The sequence below is a fragment of the Vicugna pacos genome, chromosome 5 (assembly GCF_048564905.1).
Source record: "Vicugna pacos chromosome 5, VicPac4, whole genome shotgun sequence".
NCBI lineage: Eukaryota > Metazoa > Chordata > Mammalia > Artiodactyla > Camelidae > Vicugna > Vicugna pacos.
The window spans coordinates 20383559-20404748 of NC_132991.1; the positions used below are offsets into that span (position 1 = coordinate 20383559).

At 34.6% G+C, this 21190-nt stretch overlaps 1 protein-coding gene across 1 annotated transcript in view; it reads right to left on the reverse strand.

The window, feature by feature from the left end:
- Window positions 1-2485: 2485 nt before the first annotated feature.
- Window positions 2486-21190, reverse strand: part of LOC140696538 (low-density lipoprotein receptor-related protein 1B-like) — a 298018-nt gene continuing 279313 nt past the window's right edge. The window contains exons 29-33 of the mRNA XM_072962066.1: window positions 14065-14191; window positions 13781-13932; window positions 13360-13484; window positions 11912-12283; window positions 2486-2553 (exon numbers count right to left, since the gene is read on the reverse strand). Coding sequence (XP_072818167.1) covers window positions 2534-2553; window positions 11912-12283; window positions 13360-13484; window positions 13781-13932; window positions 14065-14191 — 796 coding nt within the window. The 3' untranslated portion in view covers window positions 2486-2533. The remainder of the gene's footprint in view (window positions 2554-11911; window positions 12284-13359; window positions 13485-13780; window positions 13933-14064; window positions 14192-21190) is intronic.

Consider the following 21190-nt stretch of genomic DNA (forward strand, 5'->3'; position numbering starts at 1 on the left):
TCCATTTCCTACCTTCCGTACCCAAACGGGGTTATTAAGACAATTAATGGATGGTATTCAGTGTTCAGAATGGATATTTCTATCTCAGTCCCTTAAAAAAAAACTCTTACTTCATACCACTTATTGATCTACTATATAAAGGCCGATACTGCTGTCAACAATTAACTGGTTACAACCCAGATATAATTTACCAAGGAGTCTCTCTAGAGGGCCTCCAATAGTTATTTGCACAATCTCTAGACTTTGAGGCCACGATAGCTGACTTTACAGGACAATATATATATTCATTACTCTCTGATAAATAACTGCAACAAGTAGCCCTTATTAATGTCACTATACCTCAAAAGGTTGTGTCTACACCTCTTCATGGCGCTATTAACCGTCTTCACTGACGGCTCTGAAAAAAACAATCTGCCATGGTTTGGTTTGACCAAAAATGGCACAAGGTAAGTTCTACAGGACAAGCCTCTACACAAGGAGCAGAACTTAAGGCTGCCATTACGGCACTCCACCATTTCTCTCACCAGCCTGCTAACCTGGTCGCTGATTCACAAGACGTAGTTTAGAACAAGCCTCCATCAAAGAATTAACTGATTTTTCCCTCCTTTCCCTTACTTTGCAGTCTCTTACAGACAAATGACAACACTCTCTCTTTGTTACACATGTTAGATCTCATACAAATTTACCTGGTCCCTTAACCACTGGTAATGCCAGTGCAGATCGCTTTGTTGGTTACAAAATTTTTTATAAGTCTCTTGTTAAACAATTCCAGTTAACTACCTCAAGCAAAACAAATCATTTCAGCCTGTCCATGTTGTCAATCATCATCTGGAGGACAAAAGTCTTGGGGAGTTAATCCCTGTGGCCTAAAGCCCAATCAAATCTGACAAACTGATACATCTCCTCCAAATTCAAACTTTTCTGTCAAAACTGGGAATTACAGCATACTACAGGTATCCCTCACAATCCCACCAGACAAACCATTATAGAATGTACTCACTCTACATTAAAATCTCAGATTAAAAAATGAAAAAGGGAGAATACACCTGGTATGTCCTTCTCAGATATATTACACAAAGCAGTATATACTTTAAATTTTCTGAATTGCGATTCTCAAGGCCTCACAGTGGCAGATTGCCATTTAATATATCAGTAGCCTCTATAAGAGCAAAAGTATTAGTAAAAGATGCGACACATGAAAACAATTCCTGGGAAGAACCTTATTAATTAGTGACCTGGGGACAAAGATATGATTGTGTTCTCTTACCTACAGGACCACACTGGACCCCCGCCCATTCTGTCAAGCCCTACCATGAGCGGGAGACATCAGTCCTGCAGTCCTCTTCCTTAGATGGCCAATCTCTCCCTCTAAGACTGTCAAGTGAAACCGTGTCAGAGAACGGCTAAAGCTACAGATGTGACCTGGGGACAACTTAAAAAAACTCAATCAACAAGCCACTGAAGTCATGCAATGGGTTGGAGCACCTCCCACTCTGGAGAACAGGTTCTTAGCGTACTTAGCAGTGGTATCACAAAACTAAGGTAATACCATTCCTGCTCTTTTTCTTTTTATCCCCTCAGCACAAGTCCATTTACACTGGGCACACATTATCAACCCTCCTCTCTACAGACGTGTTTCCTAGTGGGACACTGATCCTCCTCTAAGCAGCAATGACACCCGGTGAGCAGGAGGCACTTGACTCCCACCTCAAGGACACCTTCTGGAACAATGTGATTGGTTAACTCTGAACGATTCTCTTTTTTCTCCCCTTCCTCCAGTATATTTTACAACCATCTATACACCTAATTGTCTATCAAATCTTGGACCTATTCATATTATCTCCCCAAAACTGATCATCAAAAGGCCAACCTTACCTTTGTTGTTGCAGCAGCAGCAGATGCAGACATTCCGTCCAATCATTTGACCCCTCCACCTGTAAATCACTATCAGATGACTAGGGTCTGGTCTCCTAATAGCCACAGTTTCCCTTTCTAAATCTATACACACAGCAAAAATTGTAAATCACGTCATGGTATCATTACTCATGCTATGCTTGCTCAAACCCAAATAGATAAAGGCATTATGCAAAGATTACAAGCAGTTGAAGCATTTCCTCAATGGCCTGGCAATACAACAAGCCCTTACTGACATACAGTGTGTGACTGGCACCATGACAAAATATGTGTCACCCCCTTGCTCTATAACCAAATCCCAACATTCCTGGGATTTGGTTAAAAGGCATTTACAGGGAGCACTCTCCCCTAACCTTCAGTCCAACAGACGCTCTGTCTACCCAGTTACATCAACAACTGCTTTATACACAAAAGGAAACTATCAAATGTTGAACAAGAAATGTCTGATAATTTAAAATGGCTAAACCCCACCCATTAGTTTCACAGCATCAACCTACCTATTTGAATTATTGGAGCTTTTCACTTGTAAATCCTTTTTGTTTTCTCTATGGTCTGCAAATTGATCTTCTCTGTGATTACTGCCTCAAAGCGCCAAAATCTGATGATCTCCCTTCTCCAATCAAGAGTTCCCGATAAAAACTTAAACAAAAGAGGGGGACATGTGGGAGCACAGTCATGGGTTAATAAGTTGTAGGGCTGCACTGCACGGGGCAGGGAACAGCAGGGCAGGCTTCGCTTATCTAGAACAGGCTGTCTTTGATTCATGAGATTCCTAAGCCTCCCAGCCCTTTCATTCTCTCTCAGCATATCTTAACCTAGAACAGTTTATTAACCTTTTACTTAAATTGCTTAAGATTTGACTTAAGCTTTGCTCTGTTCCAATTCCAAAGACATGTCTCACTGATTGTTTAAAGATCCTGTTCAATAAATTTGAGAATCTAAGGGGGGTCTCGGAGTTGGTCTCTCGCTCCCTCTCTTGACTTGCTATAGTCTTGAATAATCCTTTCTTCTCCTGTGTGCTTTGGTGGCTAAAACCCACACTTATTTTTATATATATACTGCCTACCAGAGACTTGTTTCAGATCTAAAGACACACAGACTTAAAGGAATGGAAAAAGATGTTCCATGTAAATGGAAATACTTATATACCAGGCAAAATAAACTATAACAAGTGACAAAGAAGGGCATCACATAATAAGGCTATCAAACAAGTATAAAACAGTTGTAACTATCTATGCACCCAACCTAGGAGCACCTAAATACATAAAACAAGTATTAACAGACATAAAGAAAAAAATGATAGCAATATAGTAATAATAGGAAACTTTAACACACCACTTACCTTAATGGATAGATCATCCAGACAGAAAATCAGTAAGGAACCAGAGGTCCATCTGATCTAATGCGTCATTTGAACCAAACAGGTAACTAGAGAACATTCCATCCAAAAACAGAATACACATTCAAGTGCACATGGAATAATTCTCCAGGACAAATCACATGTCAGGTCACAAAACAAGTCTTATTAAGTTAAGAAGACTGAAATCATATCAAGCATTTTTCTGTAATGAAACTAGAAATAATTTACAAGTAGAAATCTGAAAAAAACCACATGTGGACCACTGAAGAGATCAAAGAGAACATTTAAAAAACCCCTTGAGATAAATGAAAGTGGAAACACAACAATCCAAAATTTATGGGATGCAGCAAAAGCAGTTCTAAGTGGGAAGTTTACAGTGATACGGGCTAACCTCAGGAAAGAAAGAACTTAGCCTACCTAAACTTACAATTTACAGGTGACGCCACAGAAATATGAAAGATAACGGTTTACTACAAATAATTAATACACCAACAAACTGAGCAACCTAGAAGAAATGGATAAATTCCTACATACACTTCCAAGACTAAAGAAGATACAGAAAATCTGATCAGACCAATTGCTAATATGAAGTTGAATCAGTCATAATAAACTCCCAACAAACAAAAGTCCAGGAGCAGACAGATTCACTGGTGAATTTCACCTCTTCTTTAAAGGTTTGGTACTACTTAACCTTCTCAAATTATCCCCTTCCCCCAAAAAAGGAGGGGAAAGAAGAATTCTAAACTCATTCTATGAAGTCAGCATTACTGATACCAAAACCTATAAAGACACTATAAGAAAGGACAATTACAGGCCAATATTGCTGATGAACACAGGCAGTCCACTATTTGACTATGGTCTTAGCATGGTCTCTGCTTCTTCAGGCAAGGGCCACAAAGGCAAAAATAAATAAATAAATAGCACTACATTGAACTAATGAGCTTTCGTACAGTGAAGAAAACTATCAACCAAACAAAAAGTCAACCTACTGAATTGAAGATATTTGCACATGATATACCTGATAAGTAGTTAATACCCAAAATATATTTTAAAAAATCATAGATCTTGGCATTAAAAAATCCAATTAAAAAGCACAGAAACTGTATAGACATTTTTTCCAAAGAAGACATACAAATGGTTGACACATGAAAAGTTGTTCAATATCACTAATCCTCAGGGAAATGCAAATCAGAACCCCAAAGAGACATTGCCTCCTACCTGCCAGAGTAGCTATTATCATCTAGACAAAAATAAGTGTTGGTGAGGGTGTATGTAGTACAAGGGAAGCCTTACACAGTGTTGGTGGTAATGTAATTTGGTGCAACCACTATGGAAAACAGTATGGAGATTCCTCAAAAAAATTATTAGTACACTACCATATGATCCAGCAATTCCACTCCTGGGTATTTATCCAAAGAAAACAAAATAAAAATTACAAAAAAGATGTACTTCTAAGTTTGTTGCAACATTATAATAGCCAAGATATAGGAGCAATCTAAGTGTCCATAGATTACACATACAGAATATACATATATGTACAATATCACTCAGCCATAAAAGTGAATGAAATCTTGCCATTTGCAACACTGAGGGGACTAGAGAGTTATTGCTAAGAGAAATAAGTTTAAAAATGAAAAATACTGTATGATTTCACTTTTGTGTGGAAACTAAAAGACATAACAAATTGGTGGCCGTGAGAAAGGAGGGGGTGAGGGGTTGGGTGTAATGAGTCAAGGAGGTACACGCTTCCAGTTATAGAATAAGTCATAGGGATGTAAGGTGCAGCATAGGGAGTCTAGTTACAAATATTTTAATAACTTTGTATAGTGATAGATACTAGACTTATTGTGTATAAACGTCAAATTACTATGTTATACACCTGAAACAATATTGTAATGTCCACTATACTTAAATTAAAAAAAAAACTCTAAAAAAAACCCACCTAGAATACCAAGACAAAAATGAATTTCACATCTTACTTGTATTTATGTCTGCCAGCATGAAAAAGTGCTCAATATCACTAATTATTAGAAATGCAAATCAAAACCACAATGAGGTATCACCTCATACCAGTCAGAATGGCCATCATCAAAAAGTCCACAAACAATAAATGCTGGAGATGATGTGGAGAAAAGGGAATCCTCCTACACTGCTGGTGGGAATGTAGTCTGGTGCAGCCATTATGGAAAACAGTACAGAGAGTCCTCAAAAAACTAAAAAAAACTTACCACATGATCCAGCAATCCCACTCCTGTGCATATATCCAGAGGGAACTCTAATGTGAAAAGATACATGTTCATAGCAGCACTATTTACAGTAGCCAAGGCATGGAAACAACCTAAATGTTCATCAACAGATGACTGGATAAAGAGGTAGTATTATATTTACACAATGGAATACTATTCAGCTATTAAAAAGAATAAAATAATACCATTTGCAGCAACATAGACGGACCTGGAGAATGTCATTCTAAGTGAAGTAAGCCAGAAAGAGAAAGAAAAGTACCATATATCACTTATATGTGGAATCTTAAAAAAAAAACAGACAAATGAAAACACAATGGAATACTACTTATCCATAGAAAATAATAAAGTAATGCCATTTTCAGCAACATGGACAGACCTGGAGATCATCATTCTAAGTGAAGTAAGCCAGGAAGAGAAACTCTAATTTGAAAAGATACATGCACCCCGATGTTCACAGCAGCACTATTTACAACAGCTAAGACATGGAAACAATCTAAATTTCCACTGACAGATGACTGGATAAAGTTGTGGTATATTTATAGAATGGAATACTACTCATCCATAATAAAGTATAAAATAATGCCACTTGCAGCAACATAGATGGACCTGGAAATTGTCATTCTAAGTGAAGTAATCCAGAAAGAGAAAGAAAAATACCATTTGATACCACTTGTAGGTGGGATCTAAAAATGAAGAAAAACAAATTAACTTATTCACAAAACAGAAACAGACTCACAGGCATAGAAACAAACTTATGGTTACCAGCAGGGCAAGGAGCAAGGAGGTGGGAAGGGATAAATTGTGAGTTCGAGATTTGCAGATACTAACCAATATATAAAAATTAGATAAACAACAAGTTCATGCTGTATAGCACAGGGAACTATATTCAGTATCTTGTAGTAACCTATGGTGAAAGAGAATGTAACAACAAATATATGTATGTTCATGTATGACTGAAGCCTTATGCTGTACACCAGAAATTGACACATTGTAAACTGATTATACTTCAATTATATGTGTGTGTGTGTGTGTGTGTATGTATGTGTGTGTACGTGTGTACCATTAACCCCTTTTGGTGGGGGGCAGGGGTTTGATTTTGGTTTATTTTTGGTTTGGCAAATCAAACTGCAAATTCTCTAAAACTTCGAGAGAACTGCAGTGGTTAAACAAATTAGCAAATTTTGGTTGGGGTTTGCGGTGGTAAGAAGAGTATTTAGAAAAGTTCATGTATATTATCAATGTAGACTAATCTTAATTTTAAAATTCTACTCTGATCTTAATATACTACCTCATATCTGTAATTATAATTATTTCTGATTGTTTAACTACTGTAATTCATATTCTAAAAATAACTTGACAAAGATACCTATTCTAATATTTCCACAAAAATGTCATAAATACAGTAATTTAAAGTTTTAAATTAGATAAAATTGCACTTATTTTTAAGCCCTTTACATACCTTTTCTTATAAAATCTTTACGAAAAAATTTAGGAGTTGGTTTCCCATTCTACAGGTGAGGACACTGACAATATAACAGAGGAAATTAAGAGCAAACTGGGGTTTGAATCCTTACTTGACTGATTCCAAAGTTCTGGACATTATGTTTCACTTCTTTACTACACATGTGAGTTTATACTTACAGGCACTAATATGTCATTGGTTTTACTCTGATTTTGAATGGAAGGATTAGAATGGCTTGGTTGTACGTACACTTTGACTACATTCTTTCCAGTTTAATTTACCACTGTGGAAGCAGGACCTGTAAAATGGCAACAAGCTCCTATAGCATTTCTGCCTTCAGTCAGTCATGGCCCTTAAATTTCATCAATACATCATAGAGTGACACTCATAAAACAAAAAATCCTATTATATATGTACCTTGCAAAATCAAAACTTCTTATCTTGGATATTAGTAAGCCAATTTTCACAATAACCAAAAGGTAGAAACAACCCAAATGTCCATAAAGAGATGAATGGATAAATAAAATGTGGTCTATACATCAGTAGAACAATGTTCAGCCATTAAAAAGAAGAAGGACTTCTGATACGTGCTACAACATGGATGAACCTTCAAAATATTACGCTAAGTGAAATATGCCAAGTATTTCAAAATATGCTAAGTGATATACACCACACACAATAAAACAAATATTGTATGATTCCACCTATATGAAATATATACAATGGCCAAACTCATAGAGAAAGAAAACAGATTCATGATTACCAGAGAATTCAGGGAGGGGAAATGAGGAGTAATTGCTTAAACAGTTTTATCTCTTTAAAGAGATAAAAAATATTTTGGAAATAGTGGTGATGGCCTCACATTATGAATGTAATTAAAGTCACTGAATTGCAAAATTAAAAGTGTTAAATGGCAAATATTATGTTTTATATTTTTTAAACCTAATTTTAAACGTTAATAATTGTACATTTTAAATGAATGAATTATATGGTATGTAAATTATATCTCAATAAAACTTCTTTTCAACACCTGGCCAACCAAGCCCTTCCATCTTGGACTCCTTTATAGGACTCAAGATCTCACACTAAATCATGCCATATAACCATGTTCTAATCACACCAAATGATGTGTCAGTCCTTGTCCACTCTGTGCTTTTTTCCACAGGTTCAGACTTAAAAATTTTTAAGTCCATAGTCTAGAAGAATAGTTTGCAATCTTTTTGACCTGAGGACTTTTAGACTCAAAAAATACTGAAGACTCCAGCAAAACTGTATTTAATTATGTCTATAGGTATTACCATGCTAGAAATTTAAACTGAAAATTTGTTTTAAATATGTATTAATTTCTTTTAAAAATAAAAATGAAATGACTGCATATCAATAGCATCTTCTACAAAATAACTTTTTTTAAATGAGAAGACTATTGTTTTATCATTTTGTAAATTTGTTTACTGTCTGGATTACTAGAAGATAATGGATTCTCACATCTACTTCAATCTGTTGTGTTGTTGTAGCTAATATATGTAAAAAAAATCCAGCTTCATATAGCTATTTTTTTTTTGGTTGGGGGAGGTAATTAGGTTTTTATTTATTTATTTTTTGCAGAGGTACTGGGGATTGAACCCAGGACCTTGTGTATGTGAAGCATGCGCTCTACCACTGAGCTATATCCTCCCCACCTTCACAGAGCTAGTAAGTTGGAAAAGGGAGCAGGGTTTGAGCCTTTTCAGATAATTCTGGAAATGCTTTTATACTACAACATATGACAAGTGGTAGTTACTTAAAAGTTAGTTTCAGTGTGGCATCAGAAACCATAATGATGTACTTTTCATACCCTATTGCATTAAAATTCGTTGGTCTACCATACTTTGAATGCATCATTTACCCAGGCATGATTTTATGATGTCATTTGGAAAATCCTGGTTCCCTAAGTTATGCGTATCTTCCAAATGTTGACAATATCAGCATGCAATACCCAAAAAATCACACTAGTAATGTCACCACCCAGCTTATCAGAAAAGCCCTTAAGTACTGGGAAGCTTTTAAGCTTATCATGGTGGATACATGTCTTGCAAATTTTAATTTATACTTGAAAGCTTGATTTTTATTATTTGCAACAATTACTGTGGTCATTTTCTTTGTAGTGACAGACTCACTGTATTCATTCTGCCACATACCAAGGTTTGAGTAACCATAATTTATTCTTTATTCTTTCAAGTAAAAAATGATGTTCTTTAAAAGCAGCATGAAGTCAAATTATGACAGAAATGGGGGGAGGGGGCAAAGTTCAGTGGTAGAGCACGTGCTTAGCATGCACAAGGTCCTGGGTTCAATCCCCAGTACCTCCATTAAAAATAAATAAACCTAATTACTTCCCCCCCAAAATAAGTAAACAAATTTTGTACAAAAAGAAGTTCTAAATTTTTTTTTAAATGACAGAAATACATGGTTTCCTTCAGGCAACCATCATACTTCAGAGTGCAACAGAAGTGACTTATGTATATTTCATCACACAGAAAATTAGAGATGTGTACTGAAAGGCCAACATTTAATAAAGTTAATTTCTTTATTCTGTCTTTAAGGACGTTCTTAAATGAAACTGGCTCTTTTTTTTTTAATCCTGCTCTTAAGTGACAGTGAAAAATACAGTGATTACGAGTACAGTTTGGTGCTACTGTCTTGATTAGTGCTAAGGTCACAGCAATCTAGCCACCGTGGCTTTTGCACCATTGTCACAAATGTCAACACAGTAAAAAAAAAAAAAAAAAAAAAAGGCAAATCACTAGTGTTATCATAAAAATAGTTTTGATCTCATAGACTCCTTGACCATGTATTCAGATCCCCAGGAACCACACTTGAAGACCACAGGTTTAGAATCCTTCCCCCTCTTTTCCTCCTCACTGGGCTCAATCAGCTGACAGACTCCTATTAACCTCTTAAATTTCCTCACCTCAGCGGCATCCTCCACTATGGGCCTTTAATATCTTATGGATTCTATTAAATTTCAATGTTTGTTTACTGGTAGTTTTCTTCTTAAACTACGACTTCTGAAAGTCTCTAGACTCACAGTCATCTTTACATCCAGGGTGCCTGACAAAGACTCCAGAGCACAGAAAGTAAATAAGTTAATTACTAGATTACGGAGGCCATGTGAGCACCTCCAATCTCTGAACTGTATCAGTCTAGGAAAATGGAGGACCAAAAAGTATTAGAATGTAAACTTTACAGAGATCTACCCAAAGAATCAACCAGTCTCAGATATATGTACACCCTATGACTAGTATAGCTATAGCTGCATTTTCACATACACACATACTCAGGGCAGCCAAAGTGGCATGTGCTAGGATTTACAAATTGGCACGAAATTATCAGCAGGTAACCTAGAGAATAAAGAAATAAGTATGTGTTATCTGTATACGCCTGAAGTTGCAAATTTGAACTCATTTGGGAAGGCTGAGTTGGATTTGAATAGGCAAAAAGAATTGTGAAGGATAATAAATGTTGAAAGAACAAAATAAACAGTAGCAGGCCTCACCTGGGATGGCAATGTACAATACAAAGTTTGATGTAAAATACCTGTTTTTCACATGAGTAAACCTATGAGGAGATGCTGGATCTCACTAGGGACTAGGTAAATGTCTATTAATGCAAGTTGGCTTTTTTACATATTAGACAGTCATCAGCTAATAAAAATGATAAGATGATTGTTGGCAAAAGCATGGGAAAAAGAGGTATTTTTATAAACAGTTGATGAAAATGTAAATTGATACGGTCTTTTTGGAGAGACATTTGACCAGTTATAAAAAATTAAAAACACTGATTGATTTGCAATTCTATTTCTAGGATTCTGTGCTAAAGAAACACATGCATGAAGAAATATATTTATATGCACAAATGTTTATTGTGACACTGTAGGTAATAAGACACCAAAAACAACCTAAATGTTTGTCAGCAAGAAAATGGTTAAATAAATTAGTTTATCCTTAGGATAGATACAGGCTTTCAAAAGAATAAAAGACAGAGCCTTATGTATTGAAATGAAAGCTTTTAAAGATAAACTGTAAGTCAAAAAAGCAGTGAACACTGCATATAGGATCATTCCATTTTTGCAACTACAAATAATATACTCACATGTATAAAGAAAATTCTGGAGGCACAACCCTCGTCACTTATAAGCAAGTAAATGGAATTGATCTTGCAGTGATGAGGCAGAAACTTCATTTTTAAATCTATATTACTTGAACACTTTAAAATAAATTTGTATATTTTGCAATTTAAAAAGTAATGAAAAAGACTGACCTCAGTATAGTGAAATTGGAAAAGTGGGGAATATATGGAAACCACATAGAGATAAAGAGAGAGATGTTGCATGAGGAATATGAAGATAATCCTTGAAAACGGATGACAGGAAAGAGGCTTCTTTAAATTATGTAGATAACCCACACAATACTATGTTTGGGTCACTGTCCCATAAAATATTAAAAAATATTTTTTAAATATCAGGCCATTTCTTTAATAACATTCTCTCACTAAGACTGTTACATCTATTTATATACACACACAAAAGTAATCTCTGGTATTTTAGAAATAAAAATATGAGAAATCTATTCACTGAATATAATTAGGTAGATATTCTTAAAGACATAATTTCATCCACCGGAAGAAAATAAGATTAGTGAGTTTTATACTGAAAACATATTTTCCATGAATTTTAATACGCATTTATAAGAAACAGAAAGGAATATGCTGCAAGTTCCATGATTAGAAACTAACAATCATATATGCTGTACATGCTAGCCGTTAATTGCTCCTTTGACTTTTGGGGGTTTGGATATAGCTGCATTCATGCAGTGACCCCTCTAACTTCTCTACTAAGCCAAATGACACCCGTTTCCACCAAACTATTGAAAAATAAATTGTTGTACTTACTTTCAACGATGACTTGTCTGTCTTCCCAGTTATCTTTAATAAGCTGTATATTTCCAAAGTGTGCATCGCTGTAAAAGATTCGGTTGGTACCTTTTCTTCTTTGATCATAGTCAAAGGCCAAGGCGATGATATTCTTGAAATAACGTGGATTTTCATATGGCCTTATTGGTGAATTTAAATTGGTTTCATCAGAAAGATGTATACTTTTTAATATTGTTCTCCCTGAATATAGCAAATAGCCTTCATGCCTTAGGCAAGTAATTCTATCCTCTGCCAAATATCCATGGGCACAAGCACAAGTTCTCCGGGCATTTCCTCGATAAAGACAGAGTTGCTGACATCTCCCATTGTCCTTGGCACAAACATTGGTCCCTAGGGAGAGAAAAAAAGATACACACATGTATGTTTGTGTTTTTCCTTTTGTTTTTCAGGTAGTTTCCTCTTATAAAAATATTAAATAGTTAATGTTGAATATTCTAGTTTTTCATTCCTAATTTTTGGACTGATCAGTGAAAATTCATACCCTCTAAAGTACTGCTTTCATTTCAGCTTAAAACCTTGGATTTCTTATTTCAAAGATCACATTATTCTGCTTCCCTGACCAGCCAAAAAGAAGCATTAAATATTTCCTTTAATCAGCCAGTTAAGTGTGTAACTCTTTTTTGAAACTTGATACTGAGATTGCAATAGGTTTTTATGTTATAAATCTTTGGCACAAGTAACTGATTCACTCAAAACATGAACTGAATTGACAAACAAAAAATACACTAAACTCTGTGTCTATGAAATATATAAGGTATCAAATTGATGACACTAATGTGCCTAACATCCTAACTATATTGGGCGTAAGGTTTTTATTCCAGTTTTGGGTGAAGATGTAATACGCAATTAGGATTTCTACATCACACTAATTCTCCTCCATGAATCCATCATCATCTCCAAAATTATTATACCTTCCTTTGATGTCAAGAAAATTAATTACAATTTACTTTAATAGACATTTAAAATGGACATTATCTTAATGGAAGTGACATTAAAAGATACCCAAATCACCATCATATTAGTTTCAAAACACGTATTTTTTGAAAAATGATGACTTTGGACATATTTCACACTAATAGCAACCTTCTGGAGCCATAATCACTTTATATATTAAAATATAATCGAAAAAACCCAATTTGATTGCTTTTTACTCTCTAGCATCCTAGTGGTGCTTTGTATGGTTTCTTGAATATGTATATTTACCAAATGTTTATTATTTAGTCTAAACCTATGCTGAAGACACACCAGGTATATGATTTTTGTAGGAAATTAGATACAGAAGAATAGGGTCTTGAGTTTTTTTGATTCATATAAGAATTAATCCCCAACTTCAGTCTGATAAATAAATGTTAAAAAATAAGAGAAAGAAATGACATACAATGTATTTATCATATAAGAGTGCTGACCTTTCTCTCGTACTCGGTTAAAGATTTTAACCTCCTTCAGGTTGACTCCAAGACCCGTTCTCATCGTTATAGTTTCTGTGGCATCATTCTTGTGGCCCCTTCTGATGGACCCGTTGGCATGTGCTCTGCCAAGAAGATGAATATACATGTTCAACAATCTTTAACTAATTCAAATCAAGCCAGTTATTTAAGCTGAAAATAACAGATGGCTCAGCAGAAGGGAAAGAAACCAACATTAGTCTGTGACATTGAAACGGTTGAGCCTGGAATAGCAAGAGTGACTGCCTTTTCTGTGGAAATTACATGGCTTTGTGAGATCCTTTCTGTGACCTTGCTAAGAAATGGCTAATCCTACAAGGGTAAAGCAACTGGCACTAAAATAACATTTTGAGACTCCAAGACTTATGAAAAAATAAATTACCTGTCAGACCAGTAGATGTAAGCCCCAAAGACTGCAACGGAAAACATATCCACGTTGCTTCCTGACAGCAACACCTCGCGATTCCCGCCAGTCTCAAGGTCGATTCTTTCTATCTTGTCTGTACGAGCGTCACACCAGTACAATTTATTTTCCTAAAGATCGATTGAAAAGTAATATTACAAGCTGTTTTTGATTGTTTCATAAAGAAAATAAGAGAACACTTAAAGTGGACTAACGCAAATTGACAGTTAATGCTCTTTAAATACTTAAGAAATCCAACAGACCTCATAGTCAATGGAGATGCCATTCGGCCATGCTATTCCCATGCTCACGAGGACAACCTTCTCTGAGCCATCTAAGCGAGCCTTTGCAATGCAGGGCATCTGTCCCCATTCAGTCCAAAACAAGTAGCTGAAATTAAATTGTTGATTTATAGTAATATGCAGATAAACACAAAATGCATATTATTAATAACAACATACTAACAGAACAAAATACCTTTTAAAAATCATTATACAAATATGTTTGCAATAATTATTTACTATTGAAAAAATATTTAACCATTCATGGAAATCACAAGTAACAGTTCAAAATCCTACCAAAATACCTTTTGTACATGCTGCTCCTCTGTCTGAAATGCTTGTTTTCAACCTACTTGCTTAATTTGCTCCTGTTTTTGATATCTCAAACATAATTTCCTTCAAGAAGCCTTCTGTGTTCTCTGATTATTGTGCCATGTACTCTGCTTCATCGCATGAATTAGAGTTGCAAATTTGCACTTGTATTTCTCTACCATGTTACTTTTTTTTAAAAATAATTTTGCTCCCACTGGACTTTAAGCTTAAGGAGGACAGTGCTCTTTTTTCTTAATAACTTTTACGCCTATAAGACTACTAGGTAACCAGAAAACTTCAAAAATAAAAGTATTTATTTTAAAATAAAATTAAAATGTATATTAATAAACAAATTTAAATTTATTTAAATACTTATTTTATGAATGCTCACAAGAGTGCCTCATAATTCTCAATTCTGTCCACTTAGACTGCTAAATGTAGCTATTCCAGTTTGAATTTTATAAATTATCTTGTGAAGTCATCTTAAAACATGAATTCATACAAAGCAAACATTTTTATTTTAACAATCCTGCAATACAAATGTAATGTGGAAGGACTGGATATAGAAAGAAAATCCAAAGTATATCGAAATGAAACTTCATGCCAAAAAATGAAATGTTGAAAAAAGCAGGTATAAAATCCAATCTTGCTTTCATTTATTCATTCAACAAATATTTGTATTACAATACAGAAATTCATGCTGTCAGATAAATCAGATCCATTCTTTTGAAGTTATGCCCAGTGAAGTTTTTATTTAACTGTCAGATAACAGCAATGACTAAAGTTTTGAAAAATATGGCAATCCCTGATTCACTCAGGCAAAAAGGGGTGTGTATTCTGTGCATATTTAAAGACATATAAATATATGAGTGATCATACACAAGAAGAGAAAGTGAAAGTGCACAGAGAAAAAGCAAAGACCTACATTCATATTTTGTACTATTTATCCATGAAAAATGATACTTCAACTACATTAAAATATGTCTTTCCTTTATGCATATTGTTTTGATTTATTTTAAAAGTTGATTTTTTTCCTCTGAAAATGCTGTGTGAAATAAATATGTTGGACTTTTACAACCAGACAAACATGAGGTGTGGCTAGAATCCCAAATACATTAATCCTGAAGAAACTTTCATTCATATTTACAGGTTCTATAAATCAGAAAGAAAAAACTTCATAGCAAGAAATCCGACTAATGTTTTATTGGTTAAAACTATGTTGAAGCAGGCATGAAAAAAAACCCATCACTATGTTAAGATTTTTAAATATTTAAGGGACACTGTGTTAAAACATTATTAAAAATAAAATAACTATTTTAACTGAGAGGTAGAATATATTGCTTCATTTAACTTTTTGAGGAGAAATTTTAGCATTACTAGTGCACTTACAATGTCTAGTCAGTCATTTGTGACAATTTTGGGGATATTACACTGTGAAGGTGGCATTTTAGGAGCCAAAACAGGCATGTGCTTATTTATTGAATCTGATTCTTGTCATCTACCTTGACATACTCCAGAGTTCAAATATAGAAGGAAATGTGTACAATATACCTTATATTTAACAGCCATCTGCTTTAAAATGTACTAAATGAGTAATATAAATATAACTTCGGTTGAGTAGGTCAAATCAACCATCTAACATATTTAGCTCTAATTCTCAAAACTACGAAGACTGCAGTTCAAGAATCAATGACCCACAGTCACATGGCAGATAAGGGCACTGTACTCAGGCTTTGCAAACCCAGACCTGTACTTTCTCCTCTATGTTATCTCACCAAATAGAAATTTAATTCAACAACATATTAATCTCAAATCAAATGGTATTTTCCTCTAGGTATAAGGAGTATAACAAAGAGCTCCATACTTAACATAAAAACATGTTAAAGGTCTCAGGATTGAAAAATAAGTCTCTCTCTTTCTTTTTTCCCAAAGTAGATCCTATTTTAAATTTGCAATACTTCCATGCAGGAGGCTTGGATGAATGGCAACAAAATTAGGGATGAAAGATATTCAAAATAAGACTATCTTGAGTACAGATTTTACTCAAATTTACCGTAGTGACTTGATAAACTATCACAGTATATAAAGTCAAAGCTGACCGTAGGAATCACTGTTATAGCTAAAATAGTTACCAACTTCATAATACTAAAAGATTCTACACCTACCAAAATCAAGCAACGTTTTATGGATGTTGGGCAAAGAATAATTTATTTGCTCCTTAAACTGAAATTGAAAGTAAAGAACTGAACAGAATTAGCACCTTGAGAACCTTCGGGAATTATAAAACAAACACAAAGAAACAATACACTCTAACTTATAAAACTGCAGGGAGAAACTTATGAATAATTTGAGAGTAATTTTCATAGATGTGCTTGAGGTATCTTTAATGAACAGACTCTCCGTAACTAAATGTGATCTTTAGCAATGGGAAGAAATGATAATCCTTCTCACTGTTTTTTGAGACTCCGTGGAAATTACAATTCAGTGATGGCATTAAAATTTGACATAGTCCCCACCTGAGTTCAAATTTTGTTGTAGTGAAGTGTTTGTTGGATTGTATGAAATAGCGAAGAAAATTGCCTTTAGAGTATTAGCTTGTTTAATCTAGCCCTGAAAGTACTTCTCAAAGCTCTTCCAGATTCAGAAACTTTCAAAATTGTCAAGCTCAAATGCTATGTTGTACAACTGAAATTTCTCTAGATAATAATTTGTCCTAAACTGAAAATTCCCTTATTTACAGACACTTACAGTTACAGAACTTAAAAACACAAATAAAGAAAAAAATTCGAAAGTGGTTTGAAAGATTACAGAAATACTATCAGAAATCATCAAAACACAAATATCCCTACTGTCTTCATTAGGCACAGAAGTTCTTGGCAGGAATCTGTGCAAGGAATACATGTCGTAAGTTAACTTCCAATTAATTTTTGACATTTAGATAGTAGGTAAAAGACTCCACTTGATAGCACTGGAGTTCCTAAAGTCCTAGCATACACTTACAGGTCCCCAAAAGTTTATTAAATTTATCATGACAACTGTACTGATGTCAGATTTAGTTTACACACAGGTACATTTCTAAATGAAAACAGGTATTTTTATGTTACAATTAGATTCAAGCTGAAAAAATATACATTCAAGGTACTATAAATGTCCTTGAATAATTGTAAAGAAATATTTTTTGAGAAACAAGGCTAACATGAAAACTAAGCTCCAAATCTGGTGGGGAAAGAGTGAGGCATGTGGAAAAGAAAGAGAAGAATGAAATGTGTCTAAATTCTTACAGAAATAGTAGTAAATGTGATTCTTATATTTTAAATACATGAACAATAGTGAAAAGCCACCAATTTGAATCAATCATTTTCTTTGAATTGAAGGTTCTTTTCTTTGACTACTAAACTATTTTCCTGGAGCACAGATGTGCATTGCAATTTTTACAATAAACTTGCTATTTCTTCCTATTCCTGTCCCTTTCCTAAGGGAGCATGAGAGAGAGACTTTATCAGATACGTAGATAAAAGTCTGCAATAGCCAAAAATTTCTGTGCTGGCACAAAAATGAAGATCATATAACTCTCACGTAGGCAGGTGCTTTGGTCAAGAAGCGAATCAAGAATGTCACTGTGTCCTTGGCTAGGCTGGGGGACAATAGTTTATTATTTTATCTGTGTAAAGTGAGAAAACCAAAAAACCAAAGACCTACAGATTAGTAACAGCAGCTTAGCACTTTCTCTAAAATGATTTAAAACTCATAATAATTGAATACCTCACAGGCCAGCGTATCAGGGCATAAGCAAAATAATATAATATTGTCAAAGGTTGAACACATTTCAGGAATACGTGAACTGACACCCTTCAACCCCTCTGAGGAATACAGTGTAAGGCAGGATCTACTCTGTTCTGGAGGGCTTCTTCACATTCGCTTTTTCTTCATTTATGTGGTTTTGTTTTCAGAAAATATTGCATGCCAATCCCAACTCATTTTTCAAGTCCTGAATGTGTTACTGTTGCTTAGAGGCTCTGGTAACATAAAAAGAACTCAACCACAGAGAGCAGAACCCTCTGCTATAAGGGAGAGTCTAGAGACAGCATAACCTTGAATGCTACTTTTCAAAAAAATTTTCTTGACAGTGGTTTGGTAGGTGATTTGCAAATGAATGATTTCGTTGCAGTCATGCACCCATTCAACAGATACGAATTAGGGACGTATTGAGTGCTAGGAGCTGATGATATGAAATGAATTGGACTTAGTGACCCTTATGAAGGTCACTGTTTAATGGCAGAGGCCAAAGAGTAAATAAAGAATTACCTGAGAAAAATGCTCACAGCAATGCTTAAAACTTGCTAGTTGTAAGTCCCTATTACTCATGAAAGTAGGGTCTTCAGCACTGAAACTGTGGAAGTGCTGTGGTGAGAAGTTGTCGTTCCTACAAACAGCTTTAGAAATGAACTTTTCCTTTGAAGCAAAGATACAGGCCATCTGGGTTGCTCTCTATATTTAAGCTTAAAAAATATTTTTAAGTTATCATTTGTTCTATAGATCTTGTTCTGATTTCTGTGATTCTTAAGTTTTACGTTAGATTCCTTCTTGACTCATTCTTTGGCAATATTAACAAGTTATATAAAACAATTATTAGGTGTGTGCCCAGCCAACACCGGGAGAAGTAGGAGAAAAATTCTTTAGAAAAAAAATGTCTTTGACATCTGTAATTCCATGCCACACTGGGCTTATCACCCTAGATTACATTTAATTCCTTATATTATGTATGTATTTACACCCTATCTCATTGCTCATTGTTTCATTTTAACAAATACATATTCAGATACATGAACATGTACATATATGATACTAGTTTGCTATTTACATGGTTAGCAATGGTTTTCCAGTATAATTGGTTCACCTTTTAATCACTTTTGGTGTTTTCAATATATAATATTTAATATTTCCCTATAATCTATGAATTTTCCTATGAAAGATTTAACACTGAGATGCCTAGACCTTGGAGTTCTAGTGGTGAGTTTAGAATTCTTCAAATATTACATAGAAATGTTTAATTTGTTTCATGACCCCCAAACTATTTTAAGTATCAATCATATGCAACCTACCCTGGATATTCCCCATCAAAACACACTGAGGAAATTTAGATAAATAGAGAAAGAAATATTTTAAACTTCTCTTTCATCCTTTACCACACTTTTATTGGTCAGACCCCTTAAGAAATTAGAAAAAGGTCCTACACTTGCGCGTGGCTATCTCTGGTTTCCATTCAACATGGTTTCAGTGGTCTGGGCCAGGGGCTCCCTCTCACAATGGGAAGCGGCATGACCCATCTGGCCTCTCCTTCTCGCCCACCAGCTCACAGCTGCAATGATTGCCCAGGGCATCTTGATCACTTCTAGTCCTTCATTTCTCTTATTAGCAGGAGAGCTAAGATCCAAGGTTTATGTTTAGAGATTAAGAAATGAGAATAAAGCAAACTGGAAAAAAATAGTTAAGACCTAACTATCTTTGGAAAAAAAGCATGCCTTGCAGTAGAATTTTTGAGAAAATTCCTAAGGAAAAATAGTGTGGCACCTTTCTTTCATTTGTCCTTATAATTTGTTTACATGCCTCTCTCAGAGATCTGCAGAGAAAGATGACTGTGATTTGGGGTGACTGAGGTATTCCTTAGTTACTTGATCATTATGGCATATTACTATTCTAAACTAGTACCCTGAGTCCACCATTATTTCTGTTGCAAATCAAATTTAATTCCCTTTCTTTTTTGTATGTGTTGCCTTGCCTTCAGATGCAAAATACACTTTAGGAGATGGCGTTATACTATGCTATACTGCTATACTCTTCCTTTCTTAACAGATGTTAATCTGTCATTCAAGACCTTCTGTATATTACCGAGCATATTCCAAAAACACAAATATATATATATTATATATTTATAATATATATATAATCAATCAAAGATCATTTGATAATATGTACTTGTTGAATACCAAGATACCATGTAAAGCTGAATCTTTGCCATGGAAAGAAACACTTTTCAGAAAGTTATTTACGGTCACAGAGATATAAAGCTAAATTAAGAGAGGCAATACAGATACTGATGCCTAGAAAGAAAAAGAAAAATCAGAGTATTTGTGCTTCACTTAGAGCTCACACATTATGGGAGGTTAATCAAATTTTTCAGTATTCTACTATGACTTTCTATACATCTTCTTTTGTTGTTGTAGGAAGAAAATGGCTTTTTGGCGTAAAGAGAATTATTACATTTTAATTTTGTAAAAGGGAGTGATCTCTTACCAAAAACAGTCAATGAAGGGGAGAAAGTGACTTTTCAAGCTGAACTAAATTCATATATGCTATTTTGCATTTGGCTACATTTTAAAAGACTTCAAATCTCCATTGTTCAAAAACAGGCTATGTGCCCACTTTTCAAGGCACATTTATATTTTGGATTCAGCTAATTTACTCCATTATGGTTCACCTTTTCCCTTGGCAATAATACCATCTGCCATGTTTTAACTTCAAACAGAATATTAAAACGCCTTACTTCATTCCTGTTGTATGAATTTTGACAGTTAAATGTTTATGTAATATTACCTGGAAATCAGTGTTTTAATAACTTTCACATAGAGTGGTCACTTTTAAGACTTTTTCCCCCTCCTCTGAACTGAAATCAGTAAACATGTAGATACTATATTGGGAGATACATATCACTAATAGTTCCAAGCAGTAATAAGTATTTCCTAAAAATAAGCTTAACATTTAAAAAAGTATATCAAGTCTTAACTAGGAATCCTGA